This window comes from Eurytemora carolleeae, unplaced genomic scaffold, assembly GCF_000591075.1.
Source record: "Eurytemora carolleeae unplaced genomic scaffold, Eaff_2.0 scaffold1096, whole genome shotgun sequence".
Taxonomy (NCBI): Eukaryota; Metazoa; Arthropoda; class Copepoda; order Calanoida; family Temoridae; genus Eurytemora; species Eurytemora carolleeae.
The window spans coordinates 88,398-109,044 of NW_019397033.1; the positions used below are offsets into that span (position 1 = coordinate 88,398).

General features: G+C 31.8%; 1 protein-coding gene and 1 long non-coding RNA gene across 2 annotated transcripts in view; both read right to left on the bottom strand.

The window, feature by feature from the left end:
- Positions 1-510: 510 nt before the first annotated feature.
- LOC111711282 (uncharacterized) lies at positions 511-6,214 on the bottom strand. Its single transcript, XR_002767215.1, has 2 exons — positions 6,138-6,214; positions 511-2,480 (listed from the first exon to the last, which is right to left on the bottom strand). It is a non-coding gene; the product is annotated as an uncharacterized LOC111711282 (long non-coding RNA).
- Positions 6,215-10,218: 4,004 nt separating this feature from the next.
- LOC111711284 (probable calcium-binding protein CML18) overlaps positions 10,219-20,647 on the bottom strand; it is a 19,230-nt gene continuing 8,801 nt past the window's right edge. Inside the window, exons 4-6 of the mRNA XM_023485598.1 lie at positions 19,917-19,951; positions 13,101-13,152; positions 10,219-10,320 (exon numbers count right to left, since the gene is read on the bottom strand). Of these exons, the coding sequence (XP_023341366.1) occupies positions 10,219-10,320; positions 13,101-13,152; positions 19,917-19,951 (189 nt within the window). The remainder of the gene's footprint in view (positions 10,321-13,100; positions 13,153-19,916; positions 19,952-20,647) is intronic.

Consider the following 20,647-nt stretch of genomic DNA (forward strand, 5'->3'; position numbering starts at 1 on the left):
TACCGCTCACAGTCTCGTGGTTTTGATCAAGGTTACCGCTCACCGTCTCATGGTTTAGATCAAGGTTACCGCTCACCGTCTCATGGTTTTGATCAAGGTTACCGCTCACCGTCTCATGGTTTCAATCAAGGTTACCGCTCACCGTCTCATGGTTTAGATCAAGGTTACTGCTCACCGTCTCATGGTTTCGATCAAGGTTACCGCTCACCGTCTCATGGTTTCAATCAAAGATACTGCTCACCGTCTCATGGTTTCAATTAAAGGTACCGCTCACCGTCTCATGGTTTCGATCAAGGTTACTGCTCACCGTCTCATGATTTCAATCAAGGGTATCGCTCACCGTCTCAAGGTTTCGATCAAGGGTACCGCTCACCGTCTCATGGTTTAGATCAAGGATATCGCTCACCGTCTCATGGTTTCGATCAAGGTTACCGCTCACAGTCTCATGGTTTCGATCAAGGGTACAGCTCACCGTCCCTTAAGCACTCTAATTTTAATGAAAGACGGTGATTCTTTGAATAATATTTATTACATTTTAACAATAAGATAAATATCTCTAACAAGATTGTGCACTGTACAATATAACGAATAAGTAAATAGTTTTTTAGAACATGAAATAACAAGGAGAATAGTTATATTAATCTTGATAATTTTAGATACATTGGTTCTCACATAAAAGAGATCTCTGAAATCTCATCCTTATTAGACACTGTATCTTTTTCAACGCATAGTAATAACATATAATGCCCAAATTGCATTTTTTCTTCATTAATTTCGATTTAATGAAATGATTAGAAAATTAAGAAAATATTCAGAGACTGAATTGACCTTAGAGGATAAATATTAAGAGACTTTGAACCTCTAAGGATAAATATTCAGAGACTGTGGACCTCAGAGGATAAACATTTAGAGACTTTGAACCTCAGAGGATAAATATTCAGAGACTGTGGACCTCAGAAGGTAAATATGAACAGGCGGTGGCGCTATGATGATAAATATTTAGAGACAGTGGACCTCAGAGGATAAAGATTTCGAGACTGTGGACCTCAGAGGATAAATATTTAGAGACGGTGGACCTCAGAGGATAAATATTTAGAGATTTTGAACCTAGGAGGGTAACAAAATGGACCTTGGATGATAAATATTTATAGACTGTGGACCTTAGAGGATAAATATTTAGAGACAGTGGACCTTACAGGATAAATATTTAGAGACAGTGGACCTCAGAGGATAAAGATTTAGAGACGGTGGACCTCAGAGGATGAATATTTAGAGACTTAGGACCACAGAGGATAAAGATTTAGAGAAGGTGGACCTCAGAGGATGTATATTTAGAGACTGTAGACCTCAGAGGATAAAGATTTAGTGACTGTAGACCTCAGAGGATAAAGATTTAGAGACTGTGGACCTCAGAGGATAAAGATTTCGAGACTGTGGACCTCAGAGGATAAATATTTAGAGACGGTGGACCTCAGAGGATAAATATTTAGACCAACTAAAATTGAATTTGCCCTCCAACTAAAGAACGCCAGGATCAATAAAGAATAAAATATCTCAATCACCTATTTGCAGATAAAAAGGGCACCGTTGTGAATATTTATGGCACTCTTAAATAGCGAGTGATTTTGAACTACGTTTACATATTTTAAGTGAGAAATATAAAATAAATGTTTGCACTACAAGAAAGATCTGCTAAAAGTTAAGCACAATATTTTAGAAAAGACACCCAACGAGATTATGAGAAAAAAGAATTATGTTTTTAACAAGAATTACTAGCACTGCTTAGTAAACATGCAAATGGATATTTTTTTTGGCGCTAAAAACTTTCAGATTTCTGTCGAATTAACGAAATTACACCAAGTTATACAATGTACTTACATGTAACGATTGTCAAATCAAAATCAATTTTTTAATGCACCTTCTTCATTTATCAATAATAATTGAATAGGACGTCCAGATTTGTTGTGCATAAAAATATACCTTTACTCTGTGGAAATAAGCTTTGTCCATTTATGTCAACATATTTAGAAGTAAACATTAAATGCAATAAAATGCATTGTATGCAGAAAGTTCATTTGCCTAACTTAGAAGTTGAGACGACATTTTTTTATATGTCTAACATTTCTGACTTGTCGGCTTTATATAGAGGCTACAATGAAATATACATCGAATTGATAACCTTTTCCCTACGTATTTTTACTTAATGTTTTTGTCCAATCTCAAATCTTCTAGCGGAGGATTCAGAGTGAAATAAAAGCAAATCTAATAAAAACAGATAATGCATAAAATCCTCAATTTTAAGATTTTTTTGTGAAGCCTCCAGAAATGCTAAGAAAGATCTGAAAATGAGGCCCCAACCTATATAGTAGTGACCGGAAAACTGAATCGGTCAACTGCAAATTAGACTATTTATGCATCATCTTCTTGAATTCAGAATAACTTAGTCTTCCATCTCCATCAGAATCAAACCGTTTAAATGCCTGAAATTGTATCATTATTAATATTGTTATGATTTCTGACATAAATTTAAGTTAAATCGCGTTGAACGAAATTTGCAATGATTTTGAATATTTTGTCTTATTTTGCTTTAACAAAAAATGCAAAAATAAAAATGAACGAGTTGTTTAATAATGCGAAAAACGTTGAAACCGCAATATCTGTGTATATAAATCCTATCTGTGTAATCTGTGTATATTTTTCTAATATAAATCCTATCTGTGTAATCTGTGAAGTTGCGTATACTCTGCGTATATATTGAAACCAGTTCTCTCTGGGCGGAATTTGTAAACAAGAATAGATGCATCAGTGTTGGTTTAGTATCCGAGGTGGATAAAAGCATTTAATTTTGAAAATTTTAATAATTCACATTATAGTTTCCTATGACCAGAATATTTCATAGATTATTTTTGTAAAAATTGATTCCATGTCAGGCTGTGACATCCGTGTTGTGTTTACTTTTCCGCCCAAAGACAGTAGAATGCAGTACAAGAAATGCGCACATCTCTGAAATAACTTTCCTTGAATTAGTACCTTGACCCAGGGGTATTCGTATTGGCAACCCCAGGGGCGACATAGACTAAAAATCTATTTAAAAAAAAGTATTTTTAAAACATTGATCTTGTTATAAAATAAACCATAAAATAAATTATAGATAAAACCTTTTCGAAGTTTTTTGCTATGAAGACCGGACATACTTAGCTCAAGCTAATTTTTCGTGATAAAACTTTCATGATAAATTTATTTTATAAGAAGGATCGAGGACAAGATGAAACAGCGCTTTCAAGTCCTCTTATGAACACTGCATATTTAATTTATGTAGTAAAACTTACCGTGCCAAATATAAAATTATTTGATGTATTTGTATTGTTCAACTAAAATTAGGTGCTCATTGGTGACTGACAAAAAATGTTTTAGACGTGAAAATAGCAAATATATAATCCACCTACTTTCAGCTCAATTTCAGCTAATTTGAATTTCAAAGGCCTTTCAACTTTCAGAACATTTGCTGTTTTTACAATCAATTCTGGTAAATTCTAGCTTTTATCAAGGAATATGTATTTATAAGGTTAATATATAAGGTTTACTTCATAAAATAGTATTCTTTGCCAAATTTTAGCGAACAAAGTTGTTTTGACACTAGAACAAGAAAACTAAGCTACACATGCACTTAATTTCCTTTTTTCATTTCCCATTTTCCGCCTGGTAATTTTAACAGAAAAACATAATATTATCTATTATACAAAAATAATATTATTTGTATTATTGTAATATTATTGTAGTAAACCAGCATGCAATGTATCTGCATTTTTTCTTTCATATTATTTCTTTGTATATATTTTACTGAGCTTCCTATACCTCTCCTGTTCCTGGGTGTATAGATTTTATTATGCAGTAGAAGTAATAATAATCAAGGCTGTCTAGTTGGAGGGGGATTTATTCTACCATAATCATAGACATGTACAGACCGAAGTCAGGACTTTTGTGTTGTTCTGGATTTCCATTTTCACGCACAACCGGTGTACATTTGAATATTCGAGTTGGGCCAACCTTTGCGGTCCTAGTTTGGACAGTACCGCCGATTTACAATTACTAAAGTGGAAGACCTGCGTGTTTGATGCTGTCTTACGGATTAACTTAATTTCTCTTCTATAGCCGTGATTATCAAACCCTTCAGGGATAACAAAAATGAAGGGATCAAGCATTGATCATCAAATCTAAAAGTGTCCATATTGGATATCGATATCAAGTGTTCAAGGTTAACAAAGCTCGCGTCAGTCCCGAAATAGTTGCAACTGATGTGTAATCCCACGTTGATTTAACAATTCTATCTTTGTCTCAGCAAGCTTTGACTTTCGATAAGAAGTTGACCAATTAAACAATAGGGGTGTATGTTTTTCAGAATCACAATTACATATTTTTGATGTTCCGAAGTAAAATTTAAAATGGAATTTCAAAAGGACACTTTTTTCAATCTCAGAAAATAAAATGTTTCCCCTTCAAACTCAATAATTTTCTCCAATTCAGTGAAAAAACCCTACAAAAAAATGAAATATGGAAAAACTATTTATAAGGGGGGGGTGTTTTTTGAGGAAATGTACACCCCTGTTAAACAATGGAAAAGGTAAACAAGACAACTCCGTCAGTTTAAAGATTGTTGAATTTTAGATAAAAACGCGAATCAATTCAAATAGAAAATACCGAACTTATTTTGCCTTCCTTTTTCCAGGGTAACACTTGATATATCAATGATGATGAGAAAGTTGGAATTAGAGGCAAGCCATCAGTTCATTTGTTCATTATTTGAGATTTTGAAGACATTTTTAATTTTTTGATTAGCTTTTTAACTGTGTTGAAGAAAACAAAAAGAAAATACATTTGATAAGTCTCTATTATCTGTGAGTAAAGTATGTTTGATAAGTCTCTATTATCTGTGAGTAAAGTATGCAGTAAAACTCAAATTTCTTTCATTTATTTAGACCTCCATACATAGAATGATATATTTAAGTGTTACAAAAAGAAAACTATTTCTTTGCTGTACGCCAATCTAAGTGTATGTGTATCTACTAAACTAAATAAAAAGTTTAAAAATAATCAAATGATTCACTTAAAATAGTCCATATATTCAATTTGGAATTTGGATATTTGGAATATCTGAACAGAACTATCTAAATTTTTAGCGAACATTTCCATAACATTTTTGCGCGATGGTGCAAAATTTTTTTCTCTTTTCGTAAATATATTTATGAGCAAGTGAATCAATTTTTATAAATTGGACGGCCTTTTTTTTGTTCCTTGGGAGGAGTCAACGAATTGTTTCGAAAAAATTGCGCGAAATTAATTAAAAAGTTTTTTTTTCAATGAAAATTTGTCAGAGAGTATTGGATTTGTTCCCCTGAACATCTTTGTGAATAGTCTAATTTACGATCCAAAATTCGAAAATTATGATATTTAATCTCATTAATAAAATTGCAAATGAAACTATGTTAGATAGTCACTTGAATGGGAATTGGGAATCTCATTCGAACTTATTCTAACCTTTCATTTTACCAACTCACTGTGCTTTCATTTGAGAGAGAATGTAATTAGAAGATTAAGGATGCATTGTATTACAGCAACCTAACTTTACATAAGTTGTATTTTTTCACATCATATAAAAAAGTTACATACTTATACATAGCAATGGCATTTGTTGTAGGGAAATTATTCCTTTAATAGGGAGACCTAAGATCACAACTTTTGTATTGTTTATCACATTCATCACGGATTAAGTTAATTTTTTACGTATATCACCACATATAAGCCTCACCACTCACCTGCAGTCCCCACCTCATCACTCACCACTCATCACTCACTACCTCATCATGCACTCACCACCTCACCACTCACCTGCAGTCCACACCTCATAATTCACCACTCATCACTCACTTCCTCATAATGCACTCACCACCTCACCACTCACCTGCAGTCCCCACCTCATAATTCACCACTCATCACTCACTACCTCATCATGCACTCACCACCTCACCGCTCACCTGCAGTCCACACCTCATCACTCACCACTCATCACTCACTACCTCATCATGCACTCACCAGTTACCAATAACAACTGATTATTCACCACTAAGATAAACACTTACCAGTTCAACTTGTTCCTTTGTCAGCTTCTTAGAGAGTTTTATCATCTCAGCTTTGGTTATATATCCATCTTTATCCTACAAATATAAAATATATATTTGCTTTGTTTGTTTGTTAGATTTGTTTATTTACATTATATTATACATTATATATCCAATATCCATGGCTTTCGTAATATTGTAATGTTACAAATAAATAATGAAGAAGTATATATTTCTATAAGGATGAAAGTACATAATATACCGAGTTATAAATCATTAGATATATTGTATTATGACATTACACAAGTTTACTATTGCTGACATTGAAAGAATAAACGTTTATTGCTCTCCCGACTTTATACTTGACTCTAAATGTACTAAGGCCGAATTTAAAGAATTTGAGCGGCGGCTTAAATTTAAGCCGCGGCTTAAATATGGTTGGTTTCACTTAAATTTGTATTCAATGTTTCAAGATTTAAGCCGGCGCTCAATTGAAACCGGTTTTTGGGTGATTTGAGACGCGGCTTAAATTCATTAAATTCGGACACTGATCAAATAATTCAAGTTTGAAATATCAAAGATTTACACAATAATGACGCAAAGATATAGAAATTAGAAAATTTAAGTATGTGACAACTGACAGAGACTTAATTCCTTTGCTTCTGCAATTTAAAAAGAACTGAAATCTGGACTAAGGAACTGAGTTCTTGCCATATATTCTAATTTTCTTATCCTTATGTCTTTGCAACCTGATGTCGTCATATTTATAAATTTGAAACTGTTTAGCATTTGCATGCTTTTCAATTTTTTTTATTAATTAAAATTTATATATATAGAATTTTAATTACTTTCACTTTCAAATCTCATCGCGTCATCTGATAGTTACAATACAAAAACAGGATCTGTTTTTTCTTCATTATATTTCTAATGTTTTCGGCGAACAAAATAGAGAAATGACTCTTATTCTCTAATCCCTATATCATGGCAACCTCTTATCCTAAAACTTATAACATATATATAGTGACAAATTTATGAAGTAAAGTTAAAATTACACATTACAAAGTCCTGAGAAGTAAAAATTACACATTACAAAGTCCTGAGAAGTAAAAAATACACATTACAAAGTCCTGAGAAGTAAAAATTACACATTACAAAGTCCTGAGAAGTAAAAATTACACATTACAAAGTCCTGAGAAGTAAAAATTACACATTACAAAGTCCTGAGAAGTAAAAAATACACATTCCAAAGTCCTGAGAAGTAAAAAATACACATTTCAAAGTCCTGAGAAGTAAAAATTACTCATTACAAAGTCCTGAGAAGTAAAAATTACTCATTTCAAAGTCCAGAGAAGTAAAAATTACACATTACAAAGTCCTGAGAAGTAAAAATTACACATTACAATTAGTCCTGAGAAGTAAAAGTTACTCATTACAAAGTCCTGAGAAGTAAAAATTACTCATTTCAAAGTCCTGAGAAGTAAAAATTACATATTACAAAGTCCTGAGAAGTAAAAATTACACATTTCAGAGTCCTGAGAAGCATAAAAAGTTTTTATTTAAGATTCTCCGATTCTCCGATACAGCTTCTCAAAACTCTCATGATAAATTATTCGCAACATTTCTCAAACTTTCTGTTAAGAGTAGATTCTTTCCTAAATACATTTCTCCTAGACATATCTTATACAGATCCCCAGGCATAGATATATATTCCTAGAAACTCCTCTCCTTCTACGACTATTCACTTTCCTTTCCCCATCCCCCATCATTGCTTTTACCTCCAAATGATCTATTTCCCCATAAAACAATTTATTTGCATTCTCATCGTTTTAAACAGTTGTTCCACTTCTAATACCTTGAGTGCTATTTTCGATGCAGGGTTGGAAAAAATTAATAAAAATTGACACGATAGGGTTAGAAAGCATAATTTATTTTTTTGTTTTAACTTGCGCAATGAAGACATGTTTTGTTTTCAACGGTGAATTTGTCAAAATCGAAAATAATTAAGTTAATTTTTTACGNATAATTGCTTGAAAATAATTGCTTGAAAATAATAGGTTGAAAATAATTGCTTGAAAATAATAGCTTGAAAATAATAGATTGAATATAATAGCTTGAAAATAATAGCTTGAAAAAAATTGGTTGAAAATAATATCTTGAAAAGAATTTGTATCCTGAAAGACCCAAAACTGCCAAGGGGCTGGCTATGTCAGGTCCCACATAAAGCCTGTATAATGTGTATTGCTTTAGCTGTTTTCTCTTAAAGATTAAAAAATAGTAAAAAATAAAAAAGCAAACAAGCATATTTAGAAGTTAAAAATTTCAAGCAATTTGCTCGATTAACAAATCTGACAAGTATGAATTAAATATCTATGTTTTTTTATTTAAAAAAAGGTTTTTATCAATCGGGGTTTATCTACAAAGTGAATTGTGCATTTCTATGTACTTCAGGAAAACATGTAGGAATTATCCTAATTAAACACTTTGAAACCTAAAGAAACGACAATTCCACATTAATGATTTTAAAGGTACTGTCACGTGCAGCTGTAGTACATTTGAATTTCCGAGCCGGGTCAACCTTTCCGCTCTAAGCTTGTATTGTACCTAGCTCTATGAACAGGACTAGCCGGTGCAACATGGTTGACGCGGTCAGACTTTATGCTTCATATATAGGCTGAATTTACTTTTACTAAAGGGGCAGATTTGCATGCTGTTGATAATCGGACATTGCCATCTTTGCATAAAGGGTTACTTGAAATTTCGCTTAGAGTCCCTTATGAAAACTCAAAACCACCTTATTTATAACATTGCTCAGTCATTTTAATTTTATTCCTACTTTACATTATATACATCATAAATGTGTTTAGGAGGGTTATGACGTCATAACATTATTTATGTTTTGTATTATTCAATGTCATGGTCCTTGGATTATTGTTGTAAAGAAATATCTTTTATCAAGATTATGAAAGAAACATTTTCTTGTTTTATGCTTCCATGCTTTCTTATTTTCATGTTTTTGTGGTTTCAAATTTTAATGCTTTTATGTTTTATAGTTCTACACTTTCAGACTTTAATAATTTCAAGCTTTCATATTTTAAGGCTTTCACCAAGATATTTATAAAGAAATTGAGTTTTTGTCGCAAACTCTGATTTTCTAATCAAACATCAAAACGGCTGAATCGATTGGGCCCAAATGCCCCAAATAATGTCTGTGGCTATAACACAATTTAGTTCATTTGAAATGGAGTACAATGAAAAATTGCGACTTGATAATAATCAGTTAAAATAAGTGGAACGCGAAGCGCCCTGTAAACCTAATATTTTTATATTTTCATAATTTCATGATTTAATATTTTCTAAAAATAGCATCAATACGCCATAATTCAGAATTAAACAAAAACTTTCTTCTCGTAATTTTCCTGTTATTTCTGTTTAAATATTTTAAATAGGATTTAAAGTAGAATTGACTGTAAAACGTTTAGTTTGAAAACAGGCCCAACATGTATGCAGTATGTAAGCTATATCTCCCAAACATGTATGCAGTATGTAAGCTATATCTCCCAAACATGTATGCAGTATGTAAGCCTTATCTCCCAAAGTAAATTAGAAACCTCGCTTGTAACACAGCTAGATATTTCCTGAGATAAAATTTCAATTTCACACTTTTTCTTTATTTCCCTTTTTGTTGTAAATTTTCTTGTTTACCTTCTTAATTATACGTTTTTACGGTTGACGACATATTTAAGTAAATCTAACGTTTTTGAAATAATTCTGACTACTCCTTCTATTGGAGCGCTGATTAATAGCACGAAATGGTTGCAATAATTTTTATAGAAATTTCCACGTCATTTTGGGAATCCATGTATCTGATACTTATATACGTAATAAAATAAAAAGAAAAAACTAATAAAAAAGAATAAAATGGCTCCAGGTTCTGTGACTTCTTCACAAATACTATTTAAAGATACAGAATGAAAATGAAAATTAATGTAATTAAAGTTAGTTTATATTGTACTAAGAGAAATGGCAACTTGTAAAGTTAAAACTGTAGAAAAGGAGGCGCGAAGCTTCCTAAAAAGCCAAATACGAATAAATATAAAAATATTTACCGTTGAGGTGCAGGAGATTTTGTAACTTCCTTCTTGTTTGCGTCCTCCCCCCTTCCCTCCTGAACTGTTTCAACAGCTTTAGGACTGTTTGAGAACTCCTAAATCAAACAATTAGTCAAAACTTTGTACAAAACATTCCCAGCAACCTAAACTAAATTAGCCGAACTAAAAGTTTTCTTTTAAGATAACACCAATAGGGGTTCACAACCAGAATACAAGAAATACAAATATTGGCAACAATAATAATTATAGGGAAAGGTTTCTTCCAACGTTTATCTGAGTAACACTGATGAAAATGTCATTGCTTTTCTTAAAAAGTGTTAAATTCTGACATTTTCCTTTAATATTTCTGCATCATAAATCCGGAAGTCAGTGTTATTGAGAAAACAAAGTCTTGTTCATTCTAAAGCTTCCGTAGAGGAAATCAAATTCTGCAATTACCACTATCAGTAAATCTCAACATCTAAAGAGACACATACAGATTTCTTTTAATATGATTAAATGAGGATAAATAGGCCTTTATATATGTGTGTTTTAATATAATTATAAACGAGGTTTATTTAACTTCATCTCAGGATTCCTCTTTCACTGCATTGTGTCCTTGTAGTGATGTGAAGGCATAGGGACGGTTGTACTATTTAGTAAAGAGGAGTAGTTAAATGATCTGTTATGGTAAAAAAACAGTGTTAACAAAAAAGAGGAGTAAAGGATCAGTAAGAAGAGGAGTAAAGGATCAGTAAGAAGAGGAGTAAAGGATCAGTAAGAAGAGGAGTAAAGGATCAGTAAGAAGTTTATGTTTATCTTGAAAGCAAACCCTGTGTAAATAATCGAACTAGGGATGAATTATATTTTTATGTTCAATGCATAATGCAATTGCATAATCCACGAATAAATGTACATAAAAAATGGTGGCTTGACGAACAATATTTAAAAACTAGAATTGTTATTAGAATAAGGGGTTCGAACCACACAAATGCAGAAATCTAATACAAAAACAAAATCAGGTTTTCCTTCTAACAGTATTTTACAGTTACTTTAATTTGAGTAAATTGGTAGAACTGTTTTCTGAATTCTAATTCTTCTACAATAACTATTGCCCTAGTTTTCTAAAGTATGTGTTAGATCCCCAGAAAATATACTTCCATAGCTCTCTATTTCATATTTCCAGTCCATTATGTAATTGTAATGTTGTATGTATCTTGTATATACATTGTACTGTATAAGCTCACTGATGGGCTTTCAAGGTTTTTTTTTAGTTTTTTTGTGCTCTAAAATATTCTTTTAATAAACATGATGTTTAACAAATAGTAAAATCTTGTTTCTATAACTTTGTTTTTATTGAATTATGTTAAATATTTTAATTTACTACACTGATATTTCAAAACGTTTTTAACAATCGTTTCGGTTAATATCTTCGGTCAGAGAAAACATTTTGCGTAATATGTTATAAAAGCAAACTTATGAAACAAAACATTTTGAAATAGATTCTTTTGAAGCATTCTAAAAATAAAAAACTTTATGTTTAAAAACGATGTTCTTCAGTAATTGAATTGATTTCTCAAAAAGCTGAAAAAAGTGAAGAAAATTTTAATTTTTACTAAAAATAATTTTTTCCAGAAAGGATTTTGTTTTTACCAACAATGTTTGAATATTCCCAAGAAAAGTTTTATTTTTTAATTAAAAAGACCGTTGAAATAATTTCAAGTGAACCCCAATCAAAAGTGCTTCATTTCCTATTAACAATGGTACCCTTTGGCCCTTTATTAGATAAAAAATAAGGATAAGATCTTTTTCATTTCTTGAGATTTGTTTTTCTCTAAATGCTTAACTCCACAGGTTAAAGGAACTGAGTTTTTGCCACAAACTCAGAAGGTGTAACCCTTCGATGTTTCAAACTTAGATTATTTTATCTAACGTAATTCATAGTTTGAAATATCAAAGGACATACGACATTGGATTAAAGCATATAGGGATTAGAAAATCAGAGTTTGTGGCAAAGACTCAACTCCTTTACTAAGAACCACAATCGACAATTTTTATATTAAAAACATTGATAACACTTTAAATTGGAGGCTCACTTTAAATTGGAGGCTCACTTTGAATTGGAGGCTCACTTTAAATTGGAGGCTCACTTTAAATTGGAGGCTCACTTTAAATTGGAGGCTCACTATAAATTGGAGGCTCACTTTAAATTGGAGGCTCACTTTAAATTACGTCTTTAGTCCTTTGGATTCAATTTCAATTCAAGCTTTTACTGATATTTAAAAGGATTCCGTTAGCAATGCATAAACGATTTAAAATGAAATAATTATTCTTCTTAAACCTTTTTAACCTTAAATCTTTGTAAACTGAAGTTAAAATATTTCAAACTATTTATATTTTCTCTATGATTAAATAGTAATTATTAAATTGGTTTAAAAGTTGTAAAGATATAGAGATTAGAAAATCAGGCTTTTCATCATTTATTGAAACAATATACCTTACCAATGTTGAATTTTAAATGTAAATCACTTCGGGGAAAATTCAAACCGTCATTAATAATAATTAACTATTAAATAAATGAGTATGATACAGTATAATACGTATTTATTCAGTAGAATTTTAATTCAATAAAACTCAAATAAAAAATCCTCTCCAGCAAAAAAGAATCCCATTAATGAAAGCTAGCATATTTTTGTGAACCAGAAAAAAGACTCATTTGAAATAAGATTATTAAAATTGAACCCATTTTCGACTTTCCTCAACAATTCTAAAAATCATTCCTTATAATGTAGAAATCTGAAAATTCTGAAAATGTTCATTGAATGAAACAAATACTATTGGAAATCCAAAAAAACAAATGCCGCAATGATCAAAGACGATCTGCTTTGTCCTATACCTGCACAGTAAGCTGTCCTGTACCATCCTTGTCTGCGGCCATCACAACCTCTCTGGTCACGATCATTCATTGAAAACTTGTCCGTCGGAGGTTTAGAGAAAGAATTTCCAAAAGAATTGAATTTTTGCCACAAATACTGATTTTCTTATCTAAATATCGTTGCAACCCAGTGTCGTAGACCTTTGATATACAAAATATGAGCACTGTTTGATTAAATAAGTAAGTTTGAAATATCAAACTTTTACATCATCAGATTGCAAAGATATAGGGATTTCAAAACTTAAATTTGTGGCAAAGACTAAATTTCTTTCCTAAAACCTGGCGCAAACAAGAACAATCAGTCTTTTAATTAAAAATAAATTTCACTTGAAAAGTTTCACAAAAATTAGATCTAGAAAGGTTGGAACTCTTGGCAGAGAGAGGGTAGGGTTCCTTTTAATAAGTCTGGTGGCTAATAATTAGCATTTAAAATAAAAGATATGATTCCTGGCTGAAAAGATCTGCGCAGGCTGGTCAAGCGAGAAACAAAGCTATAATTGGAAACTATTTAAGTATTTAATTGCAACTGAAACAATAAAGTTTATCACATCTGAAGTCCAAATATATAGCAACCAAGAATTCTTTAACGCTAATTTTAAACCCAAGCTGAATCTCAATTTGTTTAGAATTAGGATCAAAACTATTCCATAGCAAAGGAAAGCTGAAAAAAGGAAACTTTTTAAAGAAATCATTACGCACCCTTGGTAGAAAAATATCATCAGCATTTATAAGCGTTAATCCGTTAAGGCTGAATTCTTTAGAAAAAAAAACATTGTAGTTAACAGTTGAATATTTCTGATCTATAGAATCCGTAATTAATAATTGCTGTTGAATTATCAGGTGAGGTAGGTCAGGAAGAGGCAGAATATCTAATGAGGACAATAAAGGTTGAGAGTGAGAATTATGCGAAGCTTTAGAAATTATGCAGACGTATTTTTCTGAAACAAGTTAATGTTTGATTTACTAGAGCAGTTATGAATAGGCAGGCAGTAGAGAATATGAGGATGGATTAGCGCAAAGTACAAAGTACTGGTAAGAATATTTATAGCTCTTTTTAAATTAAAAAATAGATTTAGAAACCTTGATACGAGTTTGTTTGATGTGATAATCAAAACTTAGATTCTCATCAAAATAAATACCGAGCATTTTAAAAGCTGGTACTTTGGACATCTTTGAAATACGTTCAATAGGAAAAATTCTGGTTAAATCAGGACTTGAGTTGATGTCCTCATTATTATAATAAAAATAAAAATCAGAAACGAAGGTTTGCTTCGAATGAAAAACCCTGACTCTAGTTTTAGAAGTATTAACACAAATCTTATTGGCTCTTAACCACATACATAATTTGTGTAGCTCAGTGTTACCAAAATTTCAAACCTCAACAGCATTTGAACCTTTAGCTAATCCTGTAGAGTCGAAAGCAAAATTAAGAATTAGATAACAAGTTGGATTTGTACATATCATTAATATAGATGATAGAGAGGAGAGGACCTAGAATCAAACCCTGTGGGACGGATACATTAAACTCTGTTAGAAGATCACAATGAACATTATTCACCATGACGAATTGCTTACGATTACTCAAGTAACTTTTAAACCATTTTACATTGACATTTTTTACACCTATCATGGTTAACAACATGAAAGGCTTTCCTAAAATCAAGAAATTTCGCAATTTTATTGTCATTAAGAGCAGCAGTAATATAATTTAAAATATTTAGAATTGGTTGAAACGTACCGGGTTGAAATCCAAAATGAATTCTGTATAAGAGTTTATTATTTGCCAAGAAACTGTTTAAACACGTTTAAAGACAATCTTTTCAATTATCTTTGACAACACGGGGAGGCATGATATAGGCCTATAGTTAGTTAATTCCTCGGGATTTCCAGATTTAAAAAAGTTCTTGATACTTTAAAACTCTCAGAGACCTGGCCTTGATCAAAAGATAAATTGAAAATGAATGAAAGAGGTTCAGCAATTTCAGTTATCACGTTTTTCAAAAAGTTAGAGTTTAGATCATCAATCAATCCAGACTTGATTTACTTCTTAATGACTTGACAATTTCAATAATTTCAGAGGGGTCAACCTGTCCAAGCTCAAAATTAAATCCAGAATCAGTAAGATATAATCTTCAGGTTTAGTAGTTGATTCAGGAATATCCTTTAAGATATTCTCAGCAATTTCTGAGAAAAAAAAAGAATTAAATTCATTTGCCATGTTTTAAGCGTCATCAATTGAACAATACTGGATTTTTAAGTTCATTTTTGTTTGACTCAAGTTTACCTTCAAAATACATTTCCTCCGCAGATTTCAACACTTTATTGTACTGAGCTGGGAACTTTAGAATGGTGGATATCAAGATTAATGTTTAATCCTCTGTTTTTGCTAATCTCGAGACTAACATAATCTCGAGATTATATTAGTCTCGAGATTAAATATCTAGATCAACATATTGGATTCTAAGAACGCCAGATTGGTTCGTTTTCTTGACTGGAAGGGCCTTTAATACATTAATTAAAATGCAATATACAAAATGGCCAAAAACAAGTTCTTGATTTGTTAGAAATTGCGGATTTCTCTCATGGGATAGAATTTATTATTAAGGCTGTCATTGGTCAATGCAATTTACGAACTATATTCCTGCACTCGCATTGGAGAAAATAATGTACGGATATCCAAAGAGAGAAAAAAAGAGTGGATTAAGGACTAAAATTAAAAGTTTCCACAGTGAATATTTGGATTAAGTAGTTGGGATTAAAGGTTATCCATTCTAAAGTTCCCAGCTCAGGTTTTGTATATTTAGACTCATCTTCGTAATTTCTAGATATTAGAAATTTATGAAAAAGCTCAAGCTTCATTTTCCTGGATAAAGTAATCCAATGCTCATTAAATCATTTAATTTGTGATATTTGACAGGAAAATGAAGATTAAAGAGCGTCGACTAATCCTCCACAGAAGTTTTAAAAAGCAGTGCACAGTATCAGAGCATGAGTAAACATTCTCCCAGGATGGATTAGATAAATTACTCTTAGAAGATTCAATCGCAGCATCGCCCTTTTTAATGGTGCATTTTCTTATTTTTAATTTCTTGAAGTCAAGACAAGTAAATGTAAGAAGATGATCTGATAAATCATTAAGGATAACTCATGACTTATAGTTAGAACATTTTTTGTTAGTAACAATATGACCTATAAGAGTAGATGAATTGGATGCAAGTCTAATTGCTTTAGTAATTAGGTTGATAAAACCATAGGATAAGAGAAGCTTAAATTAGAGTTTGCAATTATTAGAGTCTAAGTTAGAGTCCGCCATAATATAACAATCTTTCTCTGATAAAGAACTTTAAAAGGCCTAAGAAAGATTCAAGGAATGATTTACTTAGCTCAGAATTAGATGAAAAAGGATGATTCGTGGGTGGTCTATACAGAGATACAAATAATAATTTGCCAGTAGGAAAATCAACTTCAGTACTGAGGGATTCAATAATACGCGCATGAAATGAAGAAAAATCTTGTAAAGTTCAGGTTATTACTAATGTAAAACCCGACGCCACCCCCCTTGCAGGAGGTTCTAGATTTAAATACAAGAGAATGGTAACCAGGAATATTAACAAGAGAAGCATCATTAATGCAGGTAGTTTCCTGCACAGAGATTATATCAAAAATTATCCCCTTTTCAGGAACTTTTCGAATTCACTCAATAAGTATTAAATACTTAAATTCAAAATAAGTGGTGATTTAAAGTCAATAAGGGGAAGTTTCATTGTAATAATTGCTTGACAACTTATTCGACAGTAGAGGATTTTCCATAAAATTGAAATTATAAACACTATTTTCTAAAACTAGAGAATAATTATCCTCGTTTAACAGCCCGCTAGATGCAATCAGATCAGGAACCATGGCTTGCATATAATCTGTGAAGCCAAACCAGACCTCTCTCAAGAACACTACACCCCTCCACTGTTCCAGTGCTCCGGTGTCCAGTGCTCCGGTGTCCAGTGCTCCAGTGTCCAGTCCTCCTGTGTCCAGTGCTCCGGTTCCCAGTGCTCCAGTGCCCAGTGCTCCAGTGTCCAGTGCTCCGGTGTCCAGTTAAACAGGTATTAAAAGGACTATGCAGAAACATATACACATTTTATAGGTATCGAAAAGAGGCTCTATGCAGAAACTGATACACGTAGGTATTTAAGGGACTTTCTGCGTAAAACCTTAAAACCTTTATATATTGTGAAGTGTTTATTGCAATTTCTAAGAGAAACAGTCACTCAAACCTAAGCTGGCATTTCCTTCAAGTCTGGACATAAGGGGGTGTTAATTAACCCTACACTATTATTTTTATCGGAGCGAAGGCTATTTTTCAAGACCATTCTTTAATGAAAGACGTTATTTTTGGGATGAAAGGAGGAGAATTTGTTTTTAAGTTTTTTAAAGTTCAATTATATCAAGAAATCATAACAAATATACAGTAACGGAACGTGGTTCTGAATTAATGCTAATTTCTCATTTTTTTCAGCATCAAGTTCTCCCATGGGGACGAGATGGTGAGACTGGAGAGGGAGCATGCATGGGGAAAAGGTTTTGCTCCTCCTGGAAGCTATAAATAAACCTGAAGTTTCTCATCCTACCCCTGCTCTAAGTAAAGATACTTAAACTAGCTCTAGAACTGACATGAAACGATCCAAAAGCAAACCTGTAGCACACGAGAACTCATGGAGGATTGATCCGGATAAACTATTAAAGGGAAACTGTACAAAACAAAATTTTTTTCCTAAAGATCATTTTTCTTTTGTTTTATAAATGTCGTTAAGTCATTTTGTGCGGAAACTACGGATTTGTGGAGTAAAAATTTTAAAGTTTTAAACAATTTGGTCTGATAAAAATATTTAAACACATTTTCCCAAACCTTTCCATGAAAAACAAATTTCGGTATAGTTTGAAAATGTGTTTTCGCTCCAGTCTTTTCACAAATATTTCTTTCTGAAAGCTGGATATTGTATGAGCACTAAGCAGTAAGCATAGTATGTAAATAGACTGGAAACATTAATATACAAAATAGGCATGTTTCACCACTATATTCATATTCATATATGTTATAGGATCTGCAGTGAAACTACTGTAGTTATATATAAATGCTTATGCTTTCACAAAGATCGAATATAATTCGAAAATCTCAAATCGTTAACCCTACAAAAAAATTTGGCGGGGTTAGAATTGATTTGCAACAAGTAGGGTTTCCAAATTCCAACGCAAGTGGATTTTACTTGCGCGCAATTGCGAGCCCTGTTAACTCCTCACAATTGCGCGTAAAGGAATTGCGATTGGAAACCCGAGCAAAAAGTAAGACCCCGCACAAGTATCCTGGGATGAGATTGAATGAATAGCGAGAAGCATGAAATCGTTCAAAACTTTACATAACATGAGCTTCATCAAAACATCTGAGGAAAATGTTACTTATTCTATGTTACTTTTGGGTGACAAATGTAACATTTTAAATCATTGTTACATCTCTCTATATAGGTGTTGCGGTTTGGCCAAAATGCACACATATTTCTATTAATATACAGGGAGAAACAGAAAACTCTGGAATTGGAGGACGACTTTCAGTCTCAAGTTTTGACTTTAAATAGTCCAACGAACACGAGACACAGAAACTGTGCAGTGTAAACAGACCCATTTTGCTTCATAAGTGAATTAATACGTTACCAGGGGTCCATATAATTCCTTTTTCAATCCCATTTGGGATTGACAAATTTGAAAGAAATGGGGGCAAATTTTTTTGGGGGCATTTTTATTTAATTGGGGGCATTTTTTTTAAATTGGGGACAAATGTGTCAGTGGAATTTGAAAATGTTTTTAATTGGGGTCATTTTTTTAATTGGGGGCATTTTTTTTTAAAGTTGGGGGCAAAAAATTATTTTGGGATCGAGAAAATCAGCTATTTTGGGAATTATATGGACCCCTGTACGTTACTGGTAAAGCTAAAAATACGCTAAATTATTGTTTTACAGTCGTCGTCCTTTTCCACAGTTCTCTGGTTCCCACTGAAAATTCCGTAGCTCTGTGTTAAATATCTATATAAGATTATATGTATGGGATGGAGGGGGGAAGTATTCAGCATCCGGTATTTGTCTCCAAGAACCCAGAAGAATACAAATAAGGCAACAGAACTATTTAGAAGAATACACTATATCTATTAAAACAATCGCCATGTTTGTATCAAAGGGTAATTTCACACTTTTCTGGATAAATAAAAAAAATTTAACTAAAAGTTAATGAAAAGCAAAAAAAAGATTAATTTTAGGATACATAATTGGATTTACGATTAAAATGTATAATTCACTCTCAGAAAAATTAGAACCAATGGAGACGAATTGAGTCTTTGCAACAAGCTTAAATTTTCTAATCCCTACAACTATGCAACCCAATGTCGTAGTAGACCTTTGATATTTCAAACTATGAATTCTGTTAAATCAAATAATCTATAGTTTGAAACCCAGAGATTCAATGGTTTATCATCCAATACCAAATTCCATTGATTAAAATTTTTCTGAGAGTAAATGTCATGCATTTTTAAAGAGCTGGCTTTAACATGGACCTGCATAAATAAGTTTCCAGATTAGCGGGATTTAATAAAATTGTTGACTGCCAAAGAAAGTTTTTTTTTTAAGGAATAAAGAATGAATTAAATAATTTCCGGATGAAATAGTAGATTTCTGATCAAAAAGGATGTAAAAGAATGAATGAATGAATAGATGAATTAATAATTAAATGAATAATTTCCTGATTTCTTCTATTGAGACTGGCACCTCATGATCCTAAAAATACAACTTTTAGAAATGTTTTAAAAAGCGAAAGAACAAAAATTTTAAAATTATTATTTTTCTATTTCAAATTCTACAATTTTGATTCAAAGCCTACAAATACTTTAACTCCAAAAACCAATACATATTTTGGAAATAAGGAACTTTTACAGAATAGTTTAACTGGTCGTACCTGGTTTGACTACTTTAACTACTTAATTAATCATATATTATACACCCCCCCCCCTTCCAGCTGTTAAATTTTGTATTTAATTGTATTTTTATTATAATACCACTATTGGGTAATAATTTTTATTGAAAAACCTTTGTTTATTTATTAGGTAATATATGGACTATTGTGCAGGCAGGCAGTGTATATACATTTTTGTACACATGAAATTATTATTTCATAAAATTATATATTTTATAATTTTAAGTTATAGCGTGCTGGGCCTTTGTTTGCACTGTCGCTATTAATAATTTGAACAGTAGCTCTGTAGAGAATAAATAAATAAATGAAATAATATTTGGAAAAGTTTTCAACCAAAGTTTAAAACTTTGTGAATATTTGCACGTTTCACACTCTGTAAATATTCTGCAGTTTAGAATAACAATTTTACTATTCCTTTTAAATAAGAATAAGAATAAGAATTAGAATAAGAATAAGAATAAGAATAAGAATAAGAATAAGAATAAGAATAAGAATAAGAA